Source organism: Macrobrachium rosenbergii, chromosome 50 (assembly GCF_040412425.1).
Source record: "Macrobrachium rosenbergii isolate ZJJX-2024 chromosome 50, ASM4041242v1, whole genome shotgun sequence".
Classification (NCBI taxonomy): domain Eukaryota; kingdom Metazoa; phylum Arthropoda; class Malacostraca; order Decapoda; family Palaemonidae; genus Macrobrachium; species Macrobrachium rosenbergii.
The window spans coordinates 12,637,995-12,660,000 of record NC_089790.1 but is presented as its reverse complement, the minus strand read 5'-3'; the positions used below and the strand labels follow the sequence as shown (position 1 = coordinate 12,660,000).

General features: G+C 35.5%; 1 protein-coding gene across 9 annotated transcripts in view; it reads left to right on the top strand.

The window, feature by feature from the left end:
* The window catches only part of LOC136832620 (glutamate receptor ionotropic, delta-1-like), a 34,743-nt gene that overhangs the window by 733 nt on the left and 12,004 nt on the right, over positions 1-22,006 (top strand). For 4 of the 9 annotated variants that reach the window (XM_067093852.1, XM_067093854.1, XM_067093851.1 and 1 more), the window contains exons 2-9: positions 5,413-5,471; positions 6,026-6,125; positions 7,128-7,221; positions 9,206-9,385; positions 9,953-10,146; positions 12,568-12,810; positions 14,039-14,166; positions 17,640-17,761. In XM_067093852.1, coding sequence (XP_066949953.1) covers positions 5,444-5,471; positions 6,026-6,125; positions 7,128-7,221; positions 9,206-9,385; positions 9,953-10,146; positions 12,568-12,810; positions 14,039-14,166; positions 17,640-17,761 — 1,089 coding nt within the window. In that variant the 5' untranslated portion in view covers positions 5,413-5,443. Of the gene's footprint in view, positions 1-5,412; positions 5,472-6,025; positions 6,126-7,127; positions 7,222-8,024; positions 8,154-9,205; positions 9,386-9,952; positions 10,147-12,567; positions 12,811-14,038; positions 14,167-17,639; positions 17,762-22,006 lie in introns of those variants that run through there. The other 5 variants (XM_067093856.1, XM_067093855.1, XM_067093857.1 and 2 more) reach the window with 3 other exon arrangements.

Below are 22,006 nucleotides of genomic sequence, written 5' to 3'. Positions count from 1 at the left end.
TTCGACTGGCCGAGGTTTGCAGTTCACGTAAAGCATTAAACCCAGTTGTTGGATAACGTAAATGTTTCTATGCATCACAAACATATTAAAGATCTGAGCCTTGAGCACCTACATATAAGGGATCACGAGTTTGATGTAAGTACTATAGGCCTAGGTGCCTAAATTCAACATTCATTTCATTTTTCTTCCAAATATCAGGCAACGTTTAATTGCAGTACCCTAGGTTGGTAGATGAGGTAAATTTAATGTGATTTTCGTCTCGTTGCAAAGGTCTTGGGGTAAAAAACTGACTATAGTGTTTTTATGAATTAGTTCGTGAAATGTAATATTCCGTCTCAGTTCTAGAAGTATTAATGATTATTTTTCGGTGACTGAATATTGCGTGGAAAACCGAAGATATTGTGCTCATAAAAAAATGTGAAAAGCTTTATGAATGGCTGGCGGCAACTGATAATGCCAGTCGTTAAAATTGGATATATATAGGTGCTTTAGCAATAGAGACAAAAATTCATATGGTCATGAACACATCAGATAATTATGTCTGAGTTCTTTAGTGAAAAATTTATGGTGAAACTGAGTTTTGAAGAAAGTATAATAGTAGCCCTGGAAGTGGATCAAGTATAGGATATCGTGCTGTTAAACACAATCTCTCCTAAAGTTCACGTGGTTGTGGCTTGATATTAAATTAAAAACTTTTTTTTTATTCATTCGTAGCAGCAAAAACATCATATTCTGAACCAAATTCAAGATAACCGTTACAAATGCGTAACATTAGCAGTAGTTTTGAACGACTTGAAACATGATCCTTCTATATATATTATCGCCTTCAGTTGGATGTTTCATATCACCAAACCATGTAAGTGATCCAAGTATTATTCAGTATTTTGATATGGAATATAGAATATAGTACAGGGAAGTATCTTTTAGCCTTTTGCGAGAATGTCGTAGAAAGTGTTGATAGAAGTTTTGAATGAGAAATGCTGTAGATAATTTGCAACTTGATTGGAAAAGTTCCTTGTTTTTAGTGCGCAAATTGCAAGTTGGGAAAGTATTCGGTGCTACTTTGGCTTGTTATCTACGCGTCACCCACTCGGAGGTGCTAGTACTGAACATGGAGGAAGCTTCATTCTGTACAGACTAGTTGGCTAGCTACAGCCATGTATTAAAAGATTTTTACATCCTTTGATCTTATATCACAAGCAGACCAACAGATAGTTCCCTTTGAACAAGTATTCACTCTTCTTTCAACTGGTGATTCCAGGTCAATTTTCAGTTACTGAAATATATCGGTTCTCGCAGCACGTAATGGAGATTTGGGATGGCATATAGCCTAATGTTGGAATTAATAAAGAATCTACCTTCTGCTACGAGAATCTGGTTCTAGCGCGTTCAGTCACGGAGAAACGTCAATACATGATCATGTTTAATAACTGACTTTTCCACCTAATACCAGTAGCTCATTAACATTTTTTCCCCATTGCAAAGGTGAATGAGAGAGCACGTGTCTCGTGAATCTTCTCAGGTAATGAGCGTCTTCCAACTGTGTCAACACCGAAGCTCCGTCTAAGCCGTAGCTGCGTTGCAGTTTATTTGTACTGTTAATGTTTTTTTTAATAAGAGGAATAAAACAAAACGTAAAATAGAAGAAAGGGTGGATTAAATATGGAAAAAGATTTTTAAGGTACACACATACATACACAGATACACGTGCAATATATATATATATATATATATATATATATATATATATATATATATATATATATATATATATATATATATATAAATTTTTAATCATATATATTTATATACAATCATGAAGCTACAAATGTATTTATATCAAATTCACTTTACCTCGAGTATCTCGATGGAAATTATCACGAAGGGGAATTTATATAAGTGATAAATGAACAGGTACCACTGGGACGTGTGTCCATATGATTACTATCAAGATGGCGCGGTGTGTACATATATAATTTTCGACATCAATAACCTTTTGGAGTCTTTAACAGGGTTCGCGTCCCAGTGTTGAAATGGAAAACCCCTAAGTCCATCGTTAAGTTATTAAACGAAATTAACCCTTTGCTATACGTATATATATATATATATATATATATACTGTATATATATATATATATATATATATATGCATGGAGGTTCATCTATGTCTTGTCAACTCCGACATAACAGAAAATGGAAAACCTAAGTCCATTTCAAAATTAACCCTTTCTTTCTCATCAGGTCTTGTCAACTCATGTTTTTTTTTTTTTTTTTTTGTTCATGTTTTTTTTTGTTCTTAAAACTTTCGAAATATACTTGCCAATACACCCCGTGCACTCGCTGGTCAACCATTTAGCTAAAAATAACATTTTCACATTTGCTAAGACCCCGTAGGTGGGAAGTGCCGTCAGTGCACCTCATGCGATGCACTGTAGGCATTACTTAAGGTTTTTGCAGCGTCCCTTCAACCCCTAGCTGCAACCTATTTCATTCCTTTTACTATACCTCCATTCATATTCTTTCCTCCATCTTACTTTCCACCCTCTCTCAGAGTGCAACTGCGAAGTTTTCCTCCTGTTACACCTTCCAAACCTTTTACTATAAGTTTCCGTTACAGCGCTGAATGACCTCATAGGTCCCAGCGCTTGGCCTCTGGCCTAAATTCTATATTCAATTCAATTCACGTACGCCAGTAATCTTAAAGCCTGTTAGATGTTCAGTTGGTGAACCTCTGAACTCCTCATCGTAATATTGCCTAACTTTGAAGGCGGTTTCGTCAAATTGCTTTTATCACGTATTGGCCTTTTAACCTAATGATGCATCTCATTTGTAGTTATATTCTCTGTTTAATTATAATAGGGTTAATATCGTCTTGACAGCTGTTGATTTCTTCAGAGGCCGACATACATTATGTAAAATCCACACACACACACACACACACTTTATATATATATATATATATATATATATATATATATATATATATATATATATATAAATATATATAATATATATATATATATATATATATATATATATATGTATATATAGGTATTTATGCATGTATGCATGTTTTGCGTATCTCACAAAAATAAAAATTTACCTCAGGCTTCGAATGAAAAGATATGTGCGTATCGAGTCTGGCGTAAAACTGTTTGAATAATATGGGAAGAATTTTTTGTGTTTAAGAAATATATTTATGGATATTTGGTATATTCATATTTAGTTCACTAGTGGGAGCTTGCAGCAGTATGGCAATTACTTCTTTTACTCTTAGATATTTGAAACAGTACGAATGAAATAGTTTGCAAAGGGTGTTCGTTAAATGCTATAAAGTCGCGTGATAATGTTCACATTCTGTAATTATGGTAAAACCCTTGGTTTCCGCGATGACCAGTTGATAAGGACACCTTCGGGATCCAACGCCTATCACCAGGTACCTGGCTCGCCTTTCCTGGAGAACGCGTACACATAATTAACGAATTCTTCCAAATTATTGATTGCACTGAATTTTGTCAGGTGGTTAAGAACATCATATTGTACTCTTTTGTTTACCAGGCGCATTATTTTTAATCATAATATAATTGTACTCTTTGTAACTTACAGCATTCGGCATTGTCTGTTATTTGCCAAACATAATGTGGCGTAATCTGCTTCGTACCTCGCTCATAATGCAAAGTAGGCTGCACTATATACTTTAAATAAAGCCTATTAAAGTCCAGTAATCCACATCTTTTATGCATCGTGTTCAATATACACGCAAGATTGCAATAAAAATAATTTGTCGGAATTATCTGAAATTGCAGATAAGCTTCAGTCAGAATATACTTCAAAGATAATGAGATTGTTCAGTGTTAAGTAGCCCAATTTACTTCGTATTTACGCAGTGTGCTGTGCAGAGTAACCCCTTTTGTATATTTTATAAGATTTTCATGGTAGCAGTTTAGTCCTGTTATACATTTTACGCTTTGAAATAATACCTAAGAGAGTATGTCACAAAGGAAACCACATGAATTAAATGATAAGACTTGAATATTTCATTTTTATAATTACCATTAAACCTTTAAGAAGAAACTTCCAATTTATATATATATATATATATATATATATATATATATATATATATATATATATATATATATACACATATACACACACATATATACATCACATACATATATATATATATACTTTTTTGAAAAAATAAACTTAATTTTGGAACTTTAGACAAGAAGTAAGTTCTGAGTGATAATTAAAAGAAACGTTTAAACACTTCAAAACACACGAACTCGTAGAGAGAGAGAGAGAGAGAGAGAGAGAGAGAGAAATCGTTATCAGTTTACATATTTTTTTTTTACCCAGTCAGTTAAAGAATTATGTACTTAAATATTTTTTATAGTAAAGGCATAATAGATTTGCTTATTGCATAATAAAGTTTTTCTGAACATTTATTAAGAAGGACAATTAGCTTTTTGTGACAAATCAGTGTCTTCAGTAAGCAACTTCCATGTTAATGAAATCTGATGATGTGTAATTGCAGAACTTAGTTGCTTGTCCTGCATTACTGATTTTTTTTCCTCCTTAGGGGTATAGTGACGTCAGTGCACCTCACGTTGTGGACTGTAGGCATTACAAAACAAAAGGGTGTGTATTGCGTCCCTGTGTTGCCAAACTGTACCCACGTTTTTTTTACCACCTTACTTTACCTCCATTCAGTAGTGTAACTAAGGGGGGCGGGGTTGGGGCTGTCTGCATTCTGTCTGTGGGAGGTGGGGAGGGCGGCACTCTGGCATCTTTTGAGCAGGTCTGTTCTGGCATAATTCTAGACTTTCTAGCATATTTCGTCTGGTCGGAACACTGAACAGCGATTTATCGACTCTGCTGTTGAACAGTAAGCGATTTGTGACAACGGCTTTATGAAATAAAAATAAATGATTGAGATGTTAAGGCCTAAAATATGCGTTTAATTTTCACCACTTGAGTACTTTTTAGCACGGGAATGTGGCGGCACTTTCAGAGTCCGGCCCGGGCGTCACTAACACTAGTTCTGCCTCCATTCCCGCTTCTTTCTTCAAGTCTTGTCCAACATCTCTCTGTTACTTCCTAGTGCAACTTTGAGGTTTTCTCCCAGTTTCACCGTTACATACTCGTACTTATCTCCTTTACTGTTTGGATCTCTTTATCTTGCTGTTCAACCACTGCATCTCCCTCTCTTCACTATCATATGCTGAACGGTCGATAGTGCCTCAGTACTTGGTTTGACAGGTTAAATCTCATAAATCAAGTACTGATTTTTAAATAGGCTAATTTATCTTTATTCTAAATGACACTATGTGACTATCGGTAATTTGCGAACATCTAAAACGCCCGTTATAGTTTATGAGCTTATTTTTATAAAGAATATCTTTGCAGGATCCCCGTTTACTTTTATGGACGATCCAGAATGTCTTTAACAGCTGCAAGGTATTTAGGTAAGCACAACTCAGCCTACTCCCTACAGTAAATCAATCTATCTTTCTGTTTATCTGTCCATCTATCTATCTGTGATATATGATCACCCTCTGTTGTATTGTGACATTGTATACGCAAACTTCTCCTATAATAGAGATGACTTCAGGAGAAAAAAAAAAAACGTTCAATGCCACGTTTGAAACCATTTTGCAGAACACTAACAAAACACCAGCTGCTTCATGTAGCTACATCAAGAGCTCATCAGCACAGCAATTACTGTTCCTCCATCCCGATCATCCCTCACAGACATTATATCACATTATACCTTCCATGCATATTTGCTGCTCCTGAGGATGGAGACCTTTTCTTGTATCTCTCTCTTTATCTATCGTCTTTTCAACATTTCTTTCTTCTACTTCATATTTTATAGTTACCGTTACATGCCACTGTGTAATCTGTTATCCAGAGAGTTCCTTAAAACTGATTATTTACTCATGTAGTTTCGATCACGTCTTCCACTCATCTTTCCCGTCTCTCATTTTTCGTCTTTTTCCTTTGCACTTCCTCCTAACAGCGTTGGTCGTGTTAAGCCGTTACTTCTGTCCAGCAGAAAGTGCGAATGAGAGCTCTTCGTCCTTAAAATCAATGGATTTTCGGTCTCCTTCTTTTGATAGGTAAGTTTATTCAATTTTTTTTTCCATCCACACTTCATGCTGATTTAACTAATTTTCTTTGTCTTTCATTTTGTTTCCCATCATGCAAGATTAGAGTCCCATATGTTTGTAACGTTCATTTCGTGTGTCATTTGGGTAAATTTGAGTTGAAACGCGGTGATTACAGTTACATGACCTCGACTTGCAAATACTTTCGTTACATATCATGGTCAGACTAATAATGTCATGACAGTTGCCGCTAGATAAACCGATGATGTATATATGATTTAGTTAGTGTCGGTCTTTGGAAAAACAAAACTTCTTTTGTGTAAGGTGCCATTTCACGATGGATTTAATCGGCAATTGCTGCGCCTTCTTTGCTTGGTCTATGTAAAGTATGAGTCTGTTTTGAAATTGAAGTTTCAGCTTTTCGTATGAAACCATTTTAGTCTAACTAACTAGCACCCTCGCTTTATCATTCTCGCCAACTATATGTTTCATAAATGCCATCGAGAACGGTCCATACGCATGCATATTTAGTCACAGTAGAGCAGTCAGCCCTCCATATTTCATGCAATGTGGATCGCAGAACAAATGAGCATTATGATTCCTAATTGCCTGACAAACCTAATGAAAGAAAATTAATGCCCCCTTCCCTTATATCCGATCCTCTCTCACTTGTTTCACTTTGTTTCACTTTGATTTTATGTACAGCCCTCCACAGGGATAATTCCCTCTCTGGCGGGCCCTTGTACGTTTTCAAAATAATGTTCGTATGATAGTTTGATCTTCCCATTACTTGATTTAATTTCTACAGTATTCATTTTCTCTTTTTCCTTCCTCTTCCTCATATTCACTTTGAACATCGCGCAAGTCAGGCACTTTTCACAGAGCACTTCACAAACACGTCCTGCCCGCACCCATCGATAAGTTCGCAGACGTTGACACATTATTATGAGCATTGTTAATAAATTCCTCATTGAAGACTTTAATCATATCTGAAATGTTTCCATTTGCTTTCAGTTTTGAGCTGTCAGAGCTTTTGAAGGCACTACTTGTAAAGATGGATAAAAAGAACCTCTTCATGTGCGTATTCTCTATGAAGAGGTATTTGAAGGTAAGGGTACAAAGTATTACAGAGTATAATTCATTACACTTTCCTCTCTCTGCTTTTGTTCATATCGGTAGCTGAATATAGTTCATAATTATAAGTTCATAGATTCACACACCTATATAAATTTATTTGTATATTGCAGCCTACGGTAGGAAGGGAGATTAAATTGAGAATTTACAATAATCCTCTGACAGTTATATTTTGTAAATCGGACGGCGAATGGACTGTAAAGGGTCTATAATGGTATGCGCTATCTTCATTGCACTGAGCTAAGAGCATTTGAGATCTGTTGATATCTTCACAAAAAAAAAAAAAATCCTGATTAGTAAGCTAGATTAGACGCACCAGAGTTAAACGACAAGAAAAGATTAAAGGGAAGAATCCGAATGTTTATAGTACGATGAGGTACTTTAAAATTTAGATTTTTTTTTATTTATTTATTGCCGCCACGCATATACACCCCAACCAAAATCACTTTCATGTATCATAGTAAAGTTTTCATTAACCTACCCATCTCACAGACTCATCATCAACATAGAGTTACGGGCTGCTCTAGGAGCAAGAGCCCGTGCTGGCACAAGGCCAGCTAAATCTAAAACAACAACAACCACGCATATAACTGTATTACGAACAGATTTTGATTTGTGCAACAGCCTTATTAGGAAGATAAAGGGGAACTAATAGCTAACATTTTGCTATTCACAGATCTGTATGTAAATGAAACTGAAAAAAAGGAATGAATTTATTGTCAGAAATATATCGCACTATAAATAAAATTATTCAAGCAAACAGAAGGCAAAATAAAAGGAAAAGGGAAGCCGTTCAAAGAAAATACTCCTCATTACTACTACAAAGTCAAGGCTTCTCATTTTAAAGTGTTGAATTACTTGAATACTCGGAATCTCATTGGGGACCAATAAAAGTTGGAACAAAAGGTAAAAGTGCCAAAGCTCTATTTGTTATGTTAATCAGAGCCCTATGTAGCCCCGGACCGTGTGTCTCCTTAGGCTATTCATCAAAAGCAAAATAGATGATTAATAGCGAAGTAATTTACTTACGCACTCGGGTGTAATTCTTTTGATCGAAGTGTTGGTGTCGAGGCAGTTTCCAGGAACTCAAAAAGTTTTTATTTCTTCTGTATTTATGATTAACGAATTGATTATCGGTAATGCTAGACAAAAATATATAATTTTGTGTAGACAATAAATTAGTAGAATACAAAGTGAATGAAGGGTCGCGACTTAGTTGGAGGGTCCTGTGGGTGTGATGCACTCCCCCCCCGCTTCACCAGGTAAAGGCACAACATCCGAGGTTATGTTAAGTCAAGGTAAATATGGTTAGGTCTTATTCCCTTTGCAGTGTCTACTCTAAAAATGCTTAGGCTACTATGTGCATTTGCTCCTAGGCCTAGCCCATATCTAAAGCTAAAGATGACTGATTAACTTAACCACTCCATCGGCACAGAACAGGGCCACATAGCCAAAACAGGCTAGTGGAGCCAAGACCACTGTGGTTTATTCCACCCACCAGGGCTACCATAAGTTGGGAGCCCATTGTGACCATCTCGCCTACTGGCTGAAAAAATGGTCTTCTTGATGCTTATTCAAAGATGCTGAAGGGTGTCCTCTATGATGTGTTAGGGTGTTAAGTCCCATGTCGTTTATCATTTTGAGGATTATTTCAATGTTCCTATCAACTGGTATGTGTTCATAAATAAATATATATACATATGTGTATACAATATATATATATATCATATATATACATACATATACAGTATATATGTATATATATATATATATATATATATATATATATATATATATATATATATATATATATATATATATATATATATATGTATGTATGTATATACAGTATATATATATATATGTACGTATATATACAGTATATTTATTTATATGTACGTATAGTATAACATAAAAATCCTATGAAGATAATAAATTAACTAATCATCTTAAATCAGTCACTATTTTCAGATGTTGTGAGAAGTTTAGCATCTGTACTGAGAGAGAAAACAGGTCTCATGATCTTCAGATACCAAAAGGCATTGCTGGAACTGGGTCATTTGCTTGCTCCTGCCACAGGGAGACAACTACTAATGCTCCTGTGTTCATCTAATGTTATCTTGGAAATTTTTGAAAAGGTTTGTCAGTTCTTGATGTAATGCAACTAAGTTACTCATCAGATGAAATTAATGTCATCACTAATATTTTTACAATAACACTGTTGATGATAATGATAGCAATACAAATGGAATCAAAATTGTTTTGAAACAGCATAAAAATTATCATGCTCTTGACCACTTTTTAGATTGTTTATTGTTCTTCAATTTTTTTTTTTTTGTTACAATTAATGTTGATATTGACGGAAGTGGTTGTACTGTATAGGATTCTTGAAAATATCAAAGTTTTCCTAAAAAAAATTTAGACAATTGGTGATATTTGTAACCATTTTGGACCTTTGAGATTCTACATATTTTTAGTTGGGGAAACTCCCCCGACCACCACCCTGTTACCACCAGTTAACCACCATTGCTAACAAGATCAGTGACCCACCTCTAGTTCATGCGGAAGGATACCCCTATGAAAAAGGCTCTAGTTTGAATACATGGAAAATACAAAGTACTTTACAGATATGTCATTTTTTTTTTTTTGCATTTTTAAGTGTTTGTTCAAGTTTTAGCTCATTTATTATTTTGATTGATCCACAGGTTCAAGAAAAGGAACTTGATAGTCACTTTGTTTCATGGCTAGTCATTTTGGATAACATAGCCAATTTAGAAAAAGTCATTCTTGGTCTTAAAGGGAACATTGATGAAGGTACGCAAGTTATCCTCCTAGCAGTGAAGGAAGAAATGCAAGCCAAAGTTTTTATCACTCGACCTGATCCTCAAGATATTGTAAGGTAAGATAAGAAATACAATATTCAATAGTACAGCACTTTGGTCAAAGCTGTTCATTCATAAATGTGAATTTCAGCGATATTGCAAAAAAAGTAAAAATATTTGTAAGATTTTTTACGTAACTTTTCTTTCACGCACTTTTACCAAATCCAAATTAAGTTTTGTGAAGTTTAATTTTGAGACCTGTTACATGTTTAGGATCAACAAGAGACAGAAAGATAGCCATCAGTTCCAGAAAATTGATGACACATATTCAATTTGCCTAACATTCTTCCCTGTGGCCTCCCCACCCTATCAAGGAGGCATCACTGTGTTTAACCATCTGCACAGCCAGGGGAATCAGAACGACCTGTTTGGCAAGAGTTTCCTTGCAGGTCCACAGATGGAGTATCTTCACAACCACCTGTTTCAAGAGCCTGACTCTGATTATGTCCTTGAGTTGCAGTTTGAGGGTTTGGTCCATCACTGACTCAAACTGTATCTGGCCCAGGATCCTACCCAACAGCCATGAGGACATTATTGATCAAATCTTTCCTTATTCTGGCCTAAGCCTGGCTGGGAAGAGACAACCAGTCCCGAAAAGTATTTCAGTGAGGTTGGGTGTGAGGCAACCTTTTGACTCGAGTGTCGCTTACCAGTCACAGGTTTCATAAGTATTCCATTCTGGTGGTCTCCAAGGTATGTCAGCTTTTACAGCTCAAAGATTTCATGGTTCTTCAGTGACTTTTCCGTACCTGAGTACCCTTCTATAGGCAGGGCACTCTAGCCCAGTGCCCTACTGCTCTTGTCGTCAACCTTTTCACCAGATTGGCAGGAGTGGAGGAGTAATGGCATCCCCTGGTTGCATGTGCAGTTGAAAGCATGACATGATTGAAGGGGATGACCTCCCACCTGTATAGAAGATAATGTTTTGTATTTCGTCAGGAACAAATAAACTTTAAAAGTTATTTGTATTTTTCATAGATGTGCAAACTAGTCTTTTATATGATTAAACCCACCCCAATTGCGCTGCTCTGTCCCTGCAACTGAAGGAACAGTGGCTAGTGTTGGTTGGTTAGTGAGGTGTATACCCCAACTCACCCCTTTAACCACTAGTTAATTCCTTGTTGTTAAGGTCAGTGGCCAATTCCAACTGGTGTGGAGGGATACTCCAATGTAAAAGACTAGTTTGTATACCAAGGAAAAATGCTAATTATTTTTAAAATTTGGGATTTTTATGTGCTTCTCTACTTTTTTATTTATTTCAATTTTCTAAGGGATTTTACTGTTGTTGCTAACCGTTATAAAGGTGCATAAATCGATAAAAGGTTTTTGTAGATTAAAAATCACCGTAAAATTGAAAACAGGCAAACTCAAAATGACATCAAAGGAGGTATAAACATTATTATTATTATATGTGATTTGACTCTTGCTGAATACTTAGAAATGATTTCTGGGTCGCATTGCTTCAAACTTCGGCAATTGAAAGGTGGACCTAGTTATTTTCTGAGCGTGTGACTCTAGTGCTGTCGGTCAGCCCATGTAGGGATGGCTTCTTATTGTGGGTATCTATAAAATGTCGATGTATAGCCCTTTGGTTCCTATTCCATGGGCTAGCATACATGTCCAGAGAAATGTTCGGGTGTGCCTAATATGGTTTTGACTTTGAGATTTACACATATCCTGGCGTATCAATTTATACCACATTCTTGCACACCTTGGTGAAGGCAGGTACCCTTGTCAAGGTATGGTGGAGTACGAAACAGGGCTAAACTAGATTTCATCAGTGTATTTTTCTTCAGACTTTCCTTCATGTGGATTGATTGTATAATCCAAATTGTAGGTTATTTTGTGTATATGAAGATAATAATTTATATACATTGAAACATAAGTTGTATACAACTTAAAAATTTCTTCACCTCTCCTCCTAAAATGTACATGGGGCATATACCCTTGTACTATTACTGTGACCAAACTTAATAAAGCATAATAGCCATGACAGATAATACAAATAATAGATCAATATATGTAATATGTAACCCAAATAAATGAACTATTATAACAGAAATCTTTTAATTACTTTTCATTAGACCGAAGAAAATAATTTTGCCTGTAATAGCATCTTTATGATTAAATACTGTATTAAAGAATCAATATCATGGAGTAAGTTTAGAGTTTCATACACATCCTACAGGAAAACTAAAGGTTAATGAAAATAAAATATTTTTTTAATAAAATCACATGCATTACTTCACCATCAATGTAGATATAATCTTGAATTTATTTATTTAATCATTAAATGTCAACATCTTGGTTCCTTGCCAGGCTTAATGATTAACAATATAATAAGACAGGTTCAGAATACTTTTGATAGTCCTTTTAATTGATAAATAGAAAGATTTGCCCTTCATAATAACAAAATGTGATTTTCTTGTTTTTCCAAGCTTTCGCAACTTAGGCACTTGGGATATTCTGAGTTCCCGAAGCATGAGACTTTTACCTGCCCTGTTGATGTCAGATATTCGTGATCAGTATGCAGACTTGAGAGGACGAGAGATCATTGCAGGAGGCAATGATAATTTGCCTCTCATGAAGAAGAGGCAGATTGATCCAGATGGCAATATTATACCTGCGTATGGAATGGACATTGGTATTCTAGATACTCTGAGCCCTGTTCTAAATTACACGTAAGTATTAGGATCAGGGGATTTTTTTTATGTAATCAGTTTTTTTAAGTGTTTTAACTTTTCTCTTAGCAGTCAGATTTTTTTCCATTATAAAAAAACCGACTAGTTTTAGTTTTTGTATATATGATGCTTACCTTGTGAGTATTATGGCTGAATGTAAATAAGCTTGATTTCACAAATTTGTTTGTTTATCCCATAAAGGCATTAGAAGGGACAGTGTCCTAGTCCTAGATTAATCATTGTGGAAAGTTTAATTTAACAAATCTTCCAAATCCTTTTATTGCATATTCTCCTTCAATTTTTATAAACAACCTTTGGTATTCAACATAGTAAATTGTTAGTGAGAAGGGCACATAGTTAGCTTGAGTGTGCACTAAGAATTTTTGAAGACTTCCATCGATGGGAAAGTATCTCCAAAGTATAGTTGATCATGTAGTGTTATTAAATTATGTTTGTGAGAATAAGAAAAATTGATGGCTAAGACCTCAGCCTTGAAATAAAATAATCCATGCCTCTATCACTGAAACCCATTGCTGGTTTGAACATTTAAATAAAAAGCGGCTTATCAAGAACAAGTAGCTAAACAAATTGGTTTTATACTTTCAAATGAAGTGAAATTTTAACGAGGTGTCTGGGGATGTAAACAGCTAAGGATTTTGAACAAAGCATTGTAAAAAATAGCTATAAAGACCTTCAGTGTTTTTTGAGATTTTATTGGTAAGTTGGTAGATTTACAGTGACCCCCACCATTGCTATCCTAGTTCATTGACAGTTGCTTGAGTAAAATTACCAGAATCAAATTACTGTTGGATAGTTCATGAAAGGGAGTCTTCAATATTCCAGGTTTCTTGTTTACAGTAATGATGTCACCGGCGTAAGATTCACAGTAATGTAACCTATATAACAGTTACTCCTTCTTTTAACTCCATTTTACTTTGGACCAGCTTTACTGTAAAATCTGTTCATTTTGTTTATTTTGGAATAAATGGATCAAGTTTACACATTCTTAGGCTTATATTTATATTATTATCTAGAGAGTCTTTTATAGGTTAGACTCCATCATATTGCTTTCTAATATGCTGTTCGAATATACAAGTTTTAACCATCTGCCCAACAACGGAGTGATTATCTGACCTGAAGAAAACCATGTTGTCATCTAGTGCATGTCTTATACGTATTTAATTTTCCTATTTTTCTAGAAATTTGGAGTTATTTAGTTTCTTTTTAGGTACCATGTTGTGGACCCTCCAGATGGTTTATGGGGCGGACCTCTACCAAATGGCACTTCTGTAGGACTCATTGGGATGGTAGTGAGAAAGGAAGTCACGTTAGCCATGAGTGGAATGTCTATTATAGGTGATACATGGATAAGTATAGGCCTCTTTACTTTAACTTATGGGTGGTTTATACCTTTTCTTTAACTGTTGTCCATTCCAAACAGTGACATCTCCCCTCTTCTCCATCTTCCTCACCACCTTCCATATGTGCTATTAACTTTCTTGAGTACAGTACAGGTAAAGTGAGAGTAAATTTGCATTTATTTCATCTATTTATTTTGTGTAGGTTTTTGTATGATTTCTGCATGCTAGGCTTGTTGAAGTCAGGTCCATATGCTTTTATTTTTTGTATTTTTTGTGGTCTCGAATGGAGTATAATCCAGTTGACATTATTACTTATAGGAAAGATTTGCTCAGTACTTTGACATTTTGACAGTCTTCTGGAATGATTTAAGTCTGAATCACAAGGTATCACTGTATTTATATATACTTTATATATAGTATATATATATATAAAATGCAAATCCATCAGTGGGTCAAGAAATTTATTGGGAGAATCGAGGAGCTGTTTGCCTCAAGATATATGATAGAAGCTGTTGTTCTTATGTTGTTAACCAGACTTTAGAAGTCATTAACGTAGTAACAATTCACAGAACTAAATGTAAGAGACAGTGAATGTGAAAAGAACCCATGGGGTGAAACAAGAGGAAAAAAGTGCGTAAGTTTAGCAATGCCTTAACCAGTACATCACAGCAGACACACACACAGATAATCGCTTATAAGCGGAGGTGTGCGGGGAAGGCAGGCAGAACAGGGCTTCAAGGGCAAGGAGTGTTAAGATTTTTTGAAGTGACTCAAGTGAAAAATCATAAGTCCATTTGTGGACTTAGTGAAATTACTGTGCCCCTCTAAAATAAAGATTAAGTGAAATTCCTTTGTCCCAATTTGTGGACTTGGTGAAATTAAAGTGTTCTCATCTAAGATAAAGACTTGGACCTGTTACAACTCGCATTTGTGGTAGATCTAATCCTGCAATTTTGACTGTAGGATGTAAACAGTCTAGCTTTCACATGCCAGGAAAAGGCTGTGTGATCACCTACATCTGAAATTGGGAAGATACTCTGTACATGAGCCTGGAAGAAGTCTGGCAAACAGGTCGACCTGACTCCACTGTATATATGAGTGATAATACATTCAGGTGTCTCCCTGACAGGTTGGAAAGGCCATTGGGAGGTTTGTCAGGTACAGTAGCAGGAAGATGGTCACCTGTTCTGAGGAAGTGTCATATCAACTTCCTGGATGTGTTGTCTTTCCACCTGAGAAAATTGAAACCTCCAGAAGGGGCCCACATTTTGTTGGTCCTAGACAATATGACTGCAATGTCTTATATCAAGAGGTTGGGGTCACACTCAGCCCCTCTTAAGTCAGTCAACATGCTTCCACATTTATGAGTGCATTTTTACCACATGCAAGAACCATTAGCTTCCAGTGTGTGTGTGTGTATGTGTGTCTCTGAATATGGTCATTCAGACAATAGTAAGAGATGCATTCCTATAAGACTGGAACAAATGGAGGATGATATACCTTTTTCCTCTATTCCAGATTTTGAAGCCTTTGAACAATTTACTAGCTTTCAACGGAACAGCTTATCTAGTGGCCCTGAATAGTCATTGGTTCCTTTTTTCTTCAACAGAAGGGGGGGAGTTGTCTAGGCATCTTACTTTCAGAACATGACCTTCACTTGTGGATTTTTTAAATCTTGTCCACTATGAAGATTATGTACCTGACATTGCTAGGTACTTAGTGCAAAAACTATGGATTTTATCTACAGTAAACCCCCCGTATTCGTGTTCTCATGGTTCGCGGACTCACACATTCGCGGGTTTCTCTGTGGAACATATCTAGCCATCATTCACGGAAAATTCGCCCATTCGCGGTATTTTTCACTGAGAAATATTCACTAATTACTGTATTTTCATATAATTTTCATGAATAAATGCACTTTTTGTGATAAAACTATTAAAATACTCAGATATAAACATTTTTACTGGGTTTTTCTTGGTTTAAGCTATCAAAATGGGCAGTTCTAAGTGTTTTTAGAGGGGTTTTAAGCATTCGCGGATTTGACCTATTCGCGGGGGGATGTGGGACGCATCCCCCACGAATACGGGGGGTTCACTGTATATGACATGGCAGTTCATATGGAAAATGTGGTTAGATTACCTACATGCTGAGAGCCAGTTGAACTCTCTTGAAACAATTTTACATTTTATTATAAATCTTTTGAGTTCAAATGCCTTGCTATTACAACAGTCATGGCATACAGGAAAGCACTGCCGGAACTGTTGCTTTTTGGTTTTGGAATTTATTCTAATACTGTATAGAAATTACCTGGTCCCTGAATAAGGTCCTTAGACTGCTGTCATTCCCTCAGTTCAGTGTGTCCAATAAAACTACAACTCCTACTCTCCAGAAGGCATTCTTCTTGACTGCTTTTGCGTCAGGAGCTTGTATTTAGCATACCGGGCCCTCTTGGACAGGGACGTTTCATCACTCATGTGCCTAGTTATCATGAACTGTTCTCTCTTGGCCCATTATTCCTGGCCAAGAACAAGAACTTTTTAAAAGAAAAATTCCCTTTTCTGATAAGGGAAATTATTATTTTATATAAAACATTATACCTGGTTCAAGCACTCAATGCTTACCAAGATGTCATGGCAAACGTCCCAGATGGTCCTATTTTTCCTGCACCTTAGCACAAACAAACTACTCTCACTACAGGGGTAGAAAATTATTTTAGTGTCTCTCAGTAAAAGGCAGACCCTCACTCCTTCCCTAAGTCACATGGCATCCAAAAGGTGAGTACAGTATATATATATAGCTAACTTCAGAAATGTTTCTTGCAAAGAAGTCTCTGAGTGTACGGGGTGGTTATTACTTGCGGTTATTATTCAGGAACAGTGCTGTTTTTTTTTAAACAGGGAAGACGCAGTAATCCTGCAGCCAGACCTGACATAATTAGGTAAGTCACATTACATCTACAAGGAATAATGCATATATAGGTCTGTGTGTTTTTTGTTCTTTATTGCTAAACCCTAATGGGTATCCTGAGTAAAGAAAACAGTAGATAACCTGTGACTTTACCTTAGGTTAAAAATCCCTGAAACACCTTATAGGGGTGTATAGGGTGTCTAGGTCACTTTTCAAGAGGATTATTTGATTTAGGTTGATTTTTAATTCAAGTTATGAGTCTTGGAATGATTTCACCGTGTAATGAGGTATTAATAAGCAAAATTAATTTTGTCCTCTGATGCAATTTTAAAATGAGATGTTTTGGCCTTTAAGTATATACAATTCTGGAAATTTATCCTTGTATGAAAGTGTCAAGTAAAGAGAATATTCACCATTTAATGAGGTGTTGATAAGTGAGATTTATTTGGACCTCTGATGAAGGTTTTAAAACGTAATGTTTTGCCCGTTAAGTATTTACATTTATGGAAATGTATCTTTGTATGAACCCAAGTGTCCAGTAAAGAAAATGTTCTTCTTTAGGTCCAAGAGAAGATGTTGTAGATATGTCATGGCCTTATTATGAAGATCAACTGAACCTGGTTTCAAGAGCTCCTCAAAAACTGAACCGGACATTTGCTACCTTTACACCCTTTTCCTTGCAGGTAAGAATAACATCAGGTGCCAAGCACATACTTTATCATTGTTATCACTTCCTTCAAAGTGCCTTCCTCTGTGCAGTAGCAGCAGTTGAAATAATCTGGGATCTCTCAAGCCAGTGATTGTTTAGGATTTACTGTATTGACTGTATCTATGGCATAATTTTTCATACTTCCAAGATTTCTATGTTGTTGTAATCATTCATCTTGATTGCTATGAATCCTTTGTTTATCATCTTTACAATAGAAAGATAAAAAGACTTCTGTGGGTACCTATCTCAGCTCAGTTTCCCATTAATGTCAGCTTCTATACACATTGTTGAATTTTTAGCCATGTTCTGTTTCATCAAATTCTTGAGAATGGGGCATCTTTAGCTTTTCATACTGTCAGTAACATCAGATTATGTGATAGTGGGTGAGGATTCCACAAACGACAGTTAATCAAGTTTCAAAGTAAATTTTAGTTGTTTAAATGTTCATCTTTAGGGAACAAGTTGAAAAGTTTCCCCTCTGCCAGTAATCCAGTTCTAGATGCAATGTTGTGATTTCTTTCTTTTTATCTAAATATGTATTTCTTTGTGACAGATTTTTCTGTGGATATTGCTGTTAGGCATTTCTCATATGTTTCCCATGTCTTACTTGACTACTGTATATTGTATCTTGCTTGAAATTCCTTATATAGATAGAAAGAAGAATTTGAAATGAAAGGCAATAGCTTTTTGTGGTTTTCATGATTTCCAAAAAAGTACTTTAATTTGAACAGTCAAGAAAAACAAAAGGTTCCTAAAGTACTTAACATACAGTTTCAGTGTATAATTTTCTAAAGACCTTCAGTTATTATTATTATTATTATTATTATTATTATTATTATTATTATTATTATTATATCTGTAAGAGTGGATGAGTAAGAGTTATCGTATGGATTATTATAATTTTTCTAAATTGAGGATGCTAAAGATGACAGTTATATCTTATATCTTACCATGAAATTGCTGTAAACTTTGCTGTTGTTAGTGTAGTAACTCTGTTATGTGGTAGTGCAAATAATAGGTAGAATTTGTGTATTGATAGAGTAGAGTTTTTGATTACCCAAATCATGACCATAGGCTGGAATCCTAATTTATCCGGTGAATCATTAGCAGAATATTTTGTAGAGAGAGAAGGAGGATGTCACTAATATGGAGAAAAGATTTTTATTTTGGTACTGGATCCAGGAAAAGTAGAATAAATTCTTGATTTTGATTTTCTTTACAACCTTTCATTTTGACTAATCTCGTAAAAAGATCTATTGCCATGCTAGTGTACATTACTTTGTAAATTAGGTAACACAAGTTCATTGTTTTATTTTATAATGTAGGGCCTAAGCAGTTTACACTAAATAATCAGATATGCTTAGGCAATGTGAGGACTTCTTGCCAAGGCAATGAAACTAGGTGCTCAAGTATTTTTCCTTTTACCTCACATGTACTCTTCTCTTAACACTGGACAATGAAGGGGCTTCATTGTAAGTTTTCCGAATTAATTTCTTCTGTAATGCTTGCGTTTTGCAGTAGTTGTTTTGCTTACTGTTCAAAAAATTACTGCAGGATATTCAAGTATTTTCTCAGTTGATTTTTCACATTTAAAATTCTTTCAGGAACGTGGGCATTTTTTTGTAAATTTCACATGCCTTAAAAATCATCACTTGAGTGGGACCCCAGATACATTCTTCATGGCCATATCCATAGGATACCTATAATGTTGTTCAATGGGATTGGTCTGCCTTGTACCATAACAGGTGTAGGTTTTTTGGTTAAGGCAGAGATGATGTGAAATTTGTCTCATTTGGTAGGAATTTTCATTTCTCATGTGTATACTTTCTTGCTCTCTCCTTGTCCAATCTAGCCATCTCTTTCCTTCACTTATGTGTTGATGACCTGCATATGATTATTGCAAATACTGCTTGTATCCAGCTTAAGGAGGGGATCATTTTCTCATAGGTAAAGGTCTAAACAGGATCGGGAAAGAGTACACACTTGTTTCCTGTTTCTTGTGGATATTCCCTGATTGTGCATCTGGTTTCACATTTCCTTCAACTCTAATCTACTAAGAAACAACACGAGATTCTTGAATGGACTTGTTCAGTTGTTGAAGTAGCTGGCATGTATAATCCCACTATGCCAGGTTTTATCAAAGGCCCTTGATATATTACCATAATAAAGCTGCCTCTCTTCTTCTGGATGTGGGCTGTGTTCATCTCCCTTTGTGAACCTGTGCTGTTGTGGTTTAAGTTGTTCTCTGCCAGGCATCTGAAACATTATTAATTATCTTCTACAAGAATTACGTAGTCATTTCAAAATGGTTAGTGAACATTTAGCTACTTATCTTTCTGATGCCTTCTCCTAGCATCTCCATGAAGTGAAAGATAACTTCTGTAAGGCGGGTGAAAAATGATACAGTGTGAGTGTTTAATCTTACATTCTTTGCAGTATCATCATCTTAATTGTTGATTCACCTGGGGCTTTGTACTTGAAGTGTTTTACTACCTCTGTGACTTCAAACACTTGAGGGTGTGTCTACTGTCCATGATCTGAAAATGTTAGGCAGACAGAGTTGCCATAACCCCCATATGGAGGGTGGCTATCGGAGGGGCAAAATTTTAGTCATTGACAGGGAAACAAGCATAATGTCTGTATCCATCATTAACAAAATTTGTCCAATGGTATGAGAGCGTATGGACAAAATTACAGATATGGTAATGCTGCAAGAATGACTCACTTATAATGTCAGAAGCAAGCAGGTCCATCAAACACTGTTGGACAATATAGTTGTACCTAAGAGAGAATGGCTTTATATATATATATATACATATATATATATATATATATATATATATATATATATATATATATATATATATATATATATATATATATATATATATATATATATATATATATATATATATATATATATATATATATATATATATATATATATATATATATATATATATATATATATATATATATATATATATATATATATATATATATATTTTATTTCCGTGGTTTTAGTTTGAAATATATATGAGACAGGTATTTATTAATTTAGCCTTGTGATTCTGACTATATACGGGAAAACGTAAAAAGAGGAAAACAAAGGAGAATTTCATATGAGCTTATATCTTGTTACTGAGGGAAATATTATACGTGGGCAAATTTAAAGGAGTGTATTTACATAAATGATATCATAAAGAGGAACTCAAGTAGATTACTATCCTGAAGGAGATTCCTACGGGATTGAATGAAACTGGGGATTCCAGACACGGTCCGATTCACGAAATAGGATCCTCTGAAATAGAGAGATATGCACATTATACGCCAGTAATGAAAATAGACAAAAGAATAATGAATTGAAGCTGCACTGAGGGTGCCAAAGGAGTAATAAAGAATTAATACTGCCGTGCAAGAGGCGCACGGATTTCTGGCTTTCTCCTTAAGAAAATATTACGAGACAAAAGCGTGACTGAAATGGGGCTCTTCCAGGGCACTTTACCTAGCAGATTTTCCGAGGGCGCGTAGAAGGCGGTGCGTGGATGACTTGCAATTTCCGATATTTCTTCCATGGTGAGATATATAAGGCGATGGGGATCCTAAACTCAAGCAATGGCGTAGGAATACGGTACACGAGGAGAAGTATACTTTTGAAAGGGCCACGTGGTTAGGATGCAAGGGCATAAGGACGTCTTCACAAGTTCCTCCATATCTTCCAGCCAGCGTGTGCGTGAGACCTCGTGGGCTTTTGCCTTTATCCCCTCCTATGGGGCAGGGGGCGTCCATCACAGATGCTTTGACTCATTGCACCTTCTGGGGAGGTTTTGGCCTGTAGGAGAAACGAACCAGATTACTTTTGCTAAGATCTTTATCAAAAATGGGAGCGCTTTAATCTTTTAACCCTTGTTTTTAAGTCGATGACAGATGGTCTATCGATCGGCGGCAAGGCAGTAAATGAACAACCAACAACAACAAAGGAGGGGGAGGTAATTTGCTAGCGAATTCTTGCTAATCATAATAATATATATATATATATATATATATATACACACACACACACACACACACAGTAAACCCCGATATTTGTGTTCCCACAATTTGCGGAATTTTCTGTGGAACCTATCTATAAATTATTCATGGGAAGCTCGCCCATTTGTAGATTTTTTTGTAGAGCAGTATTCTATTTTTCATATTATTTTCATGGCTAAATACTGTA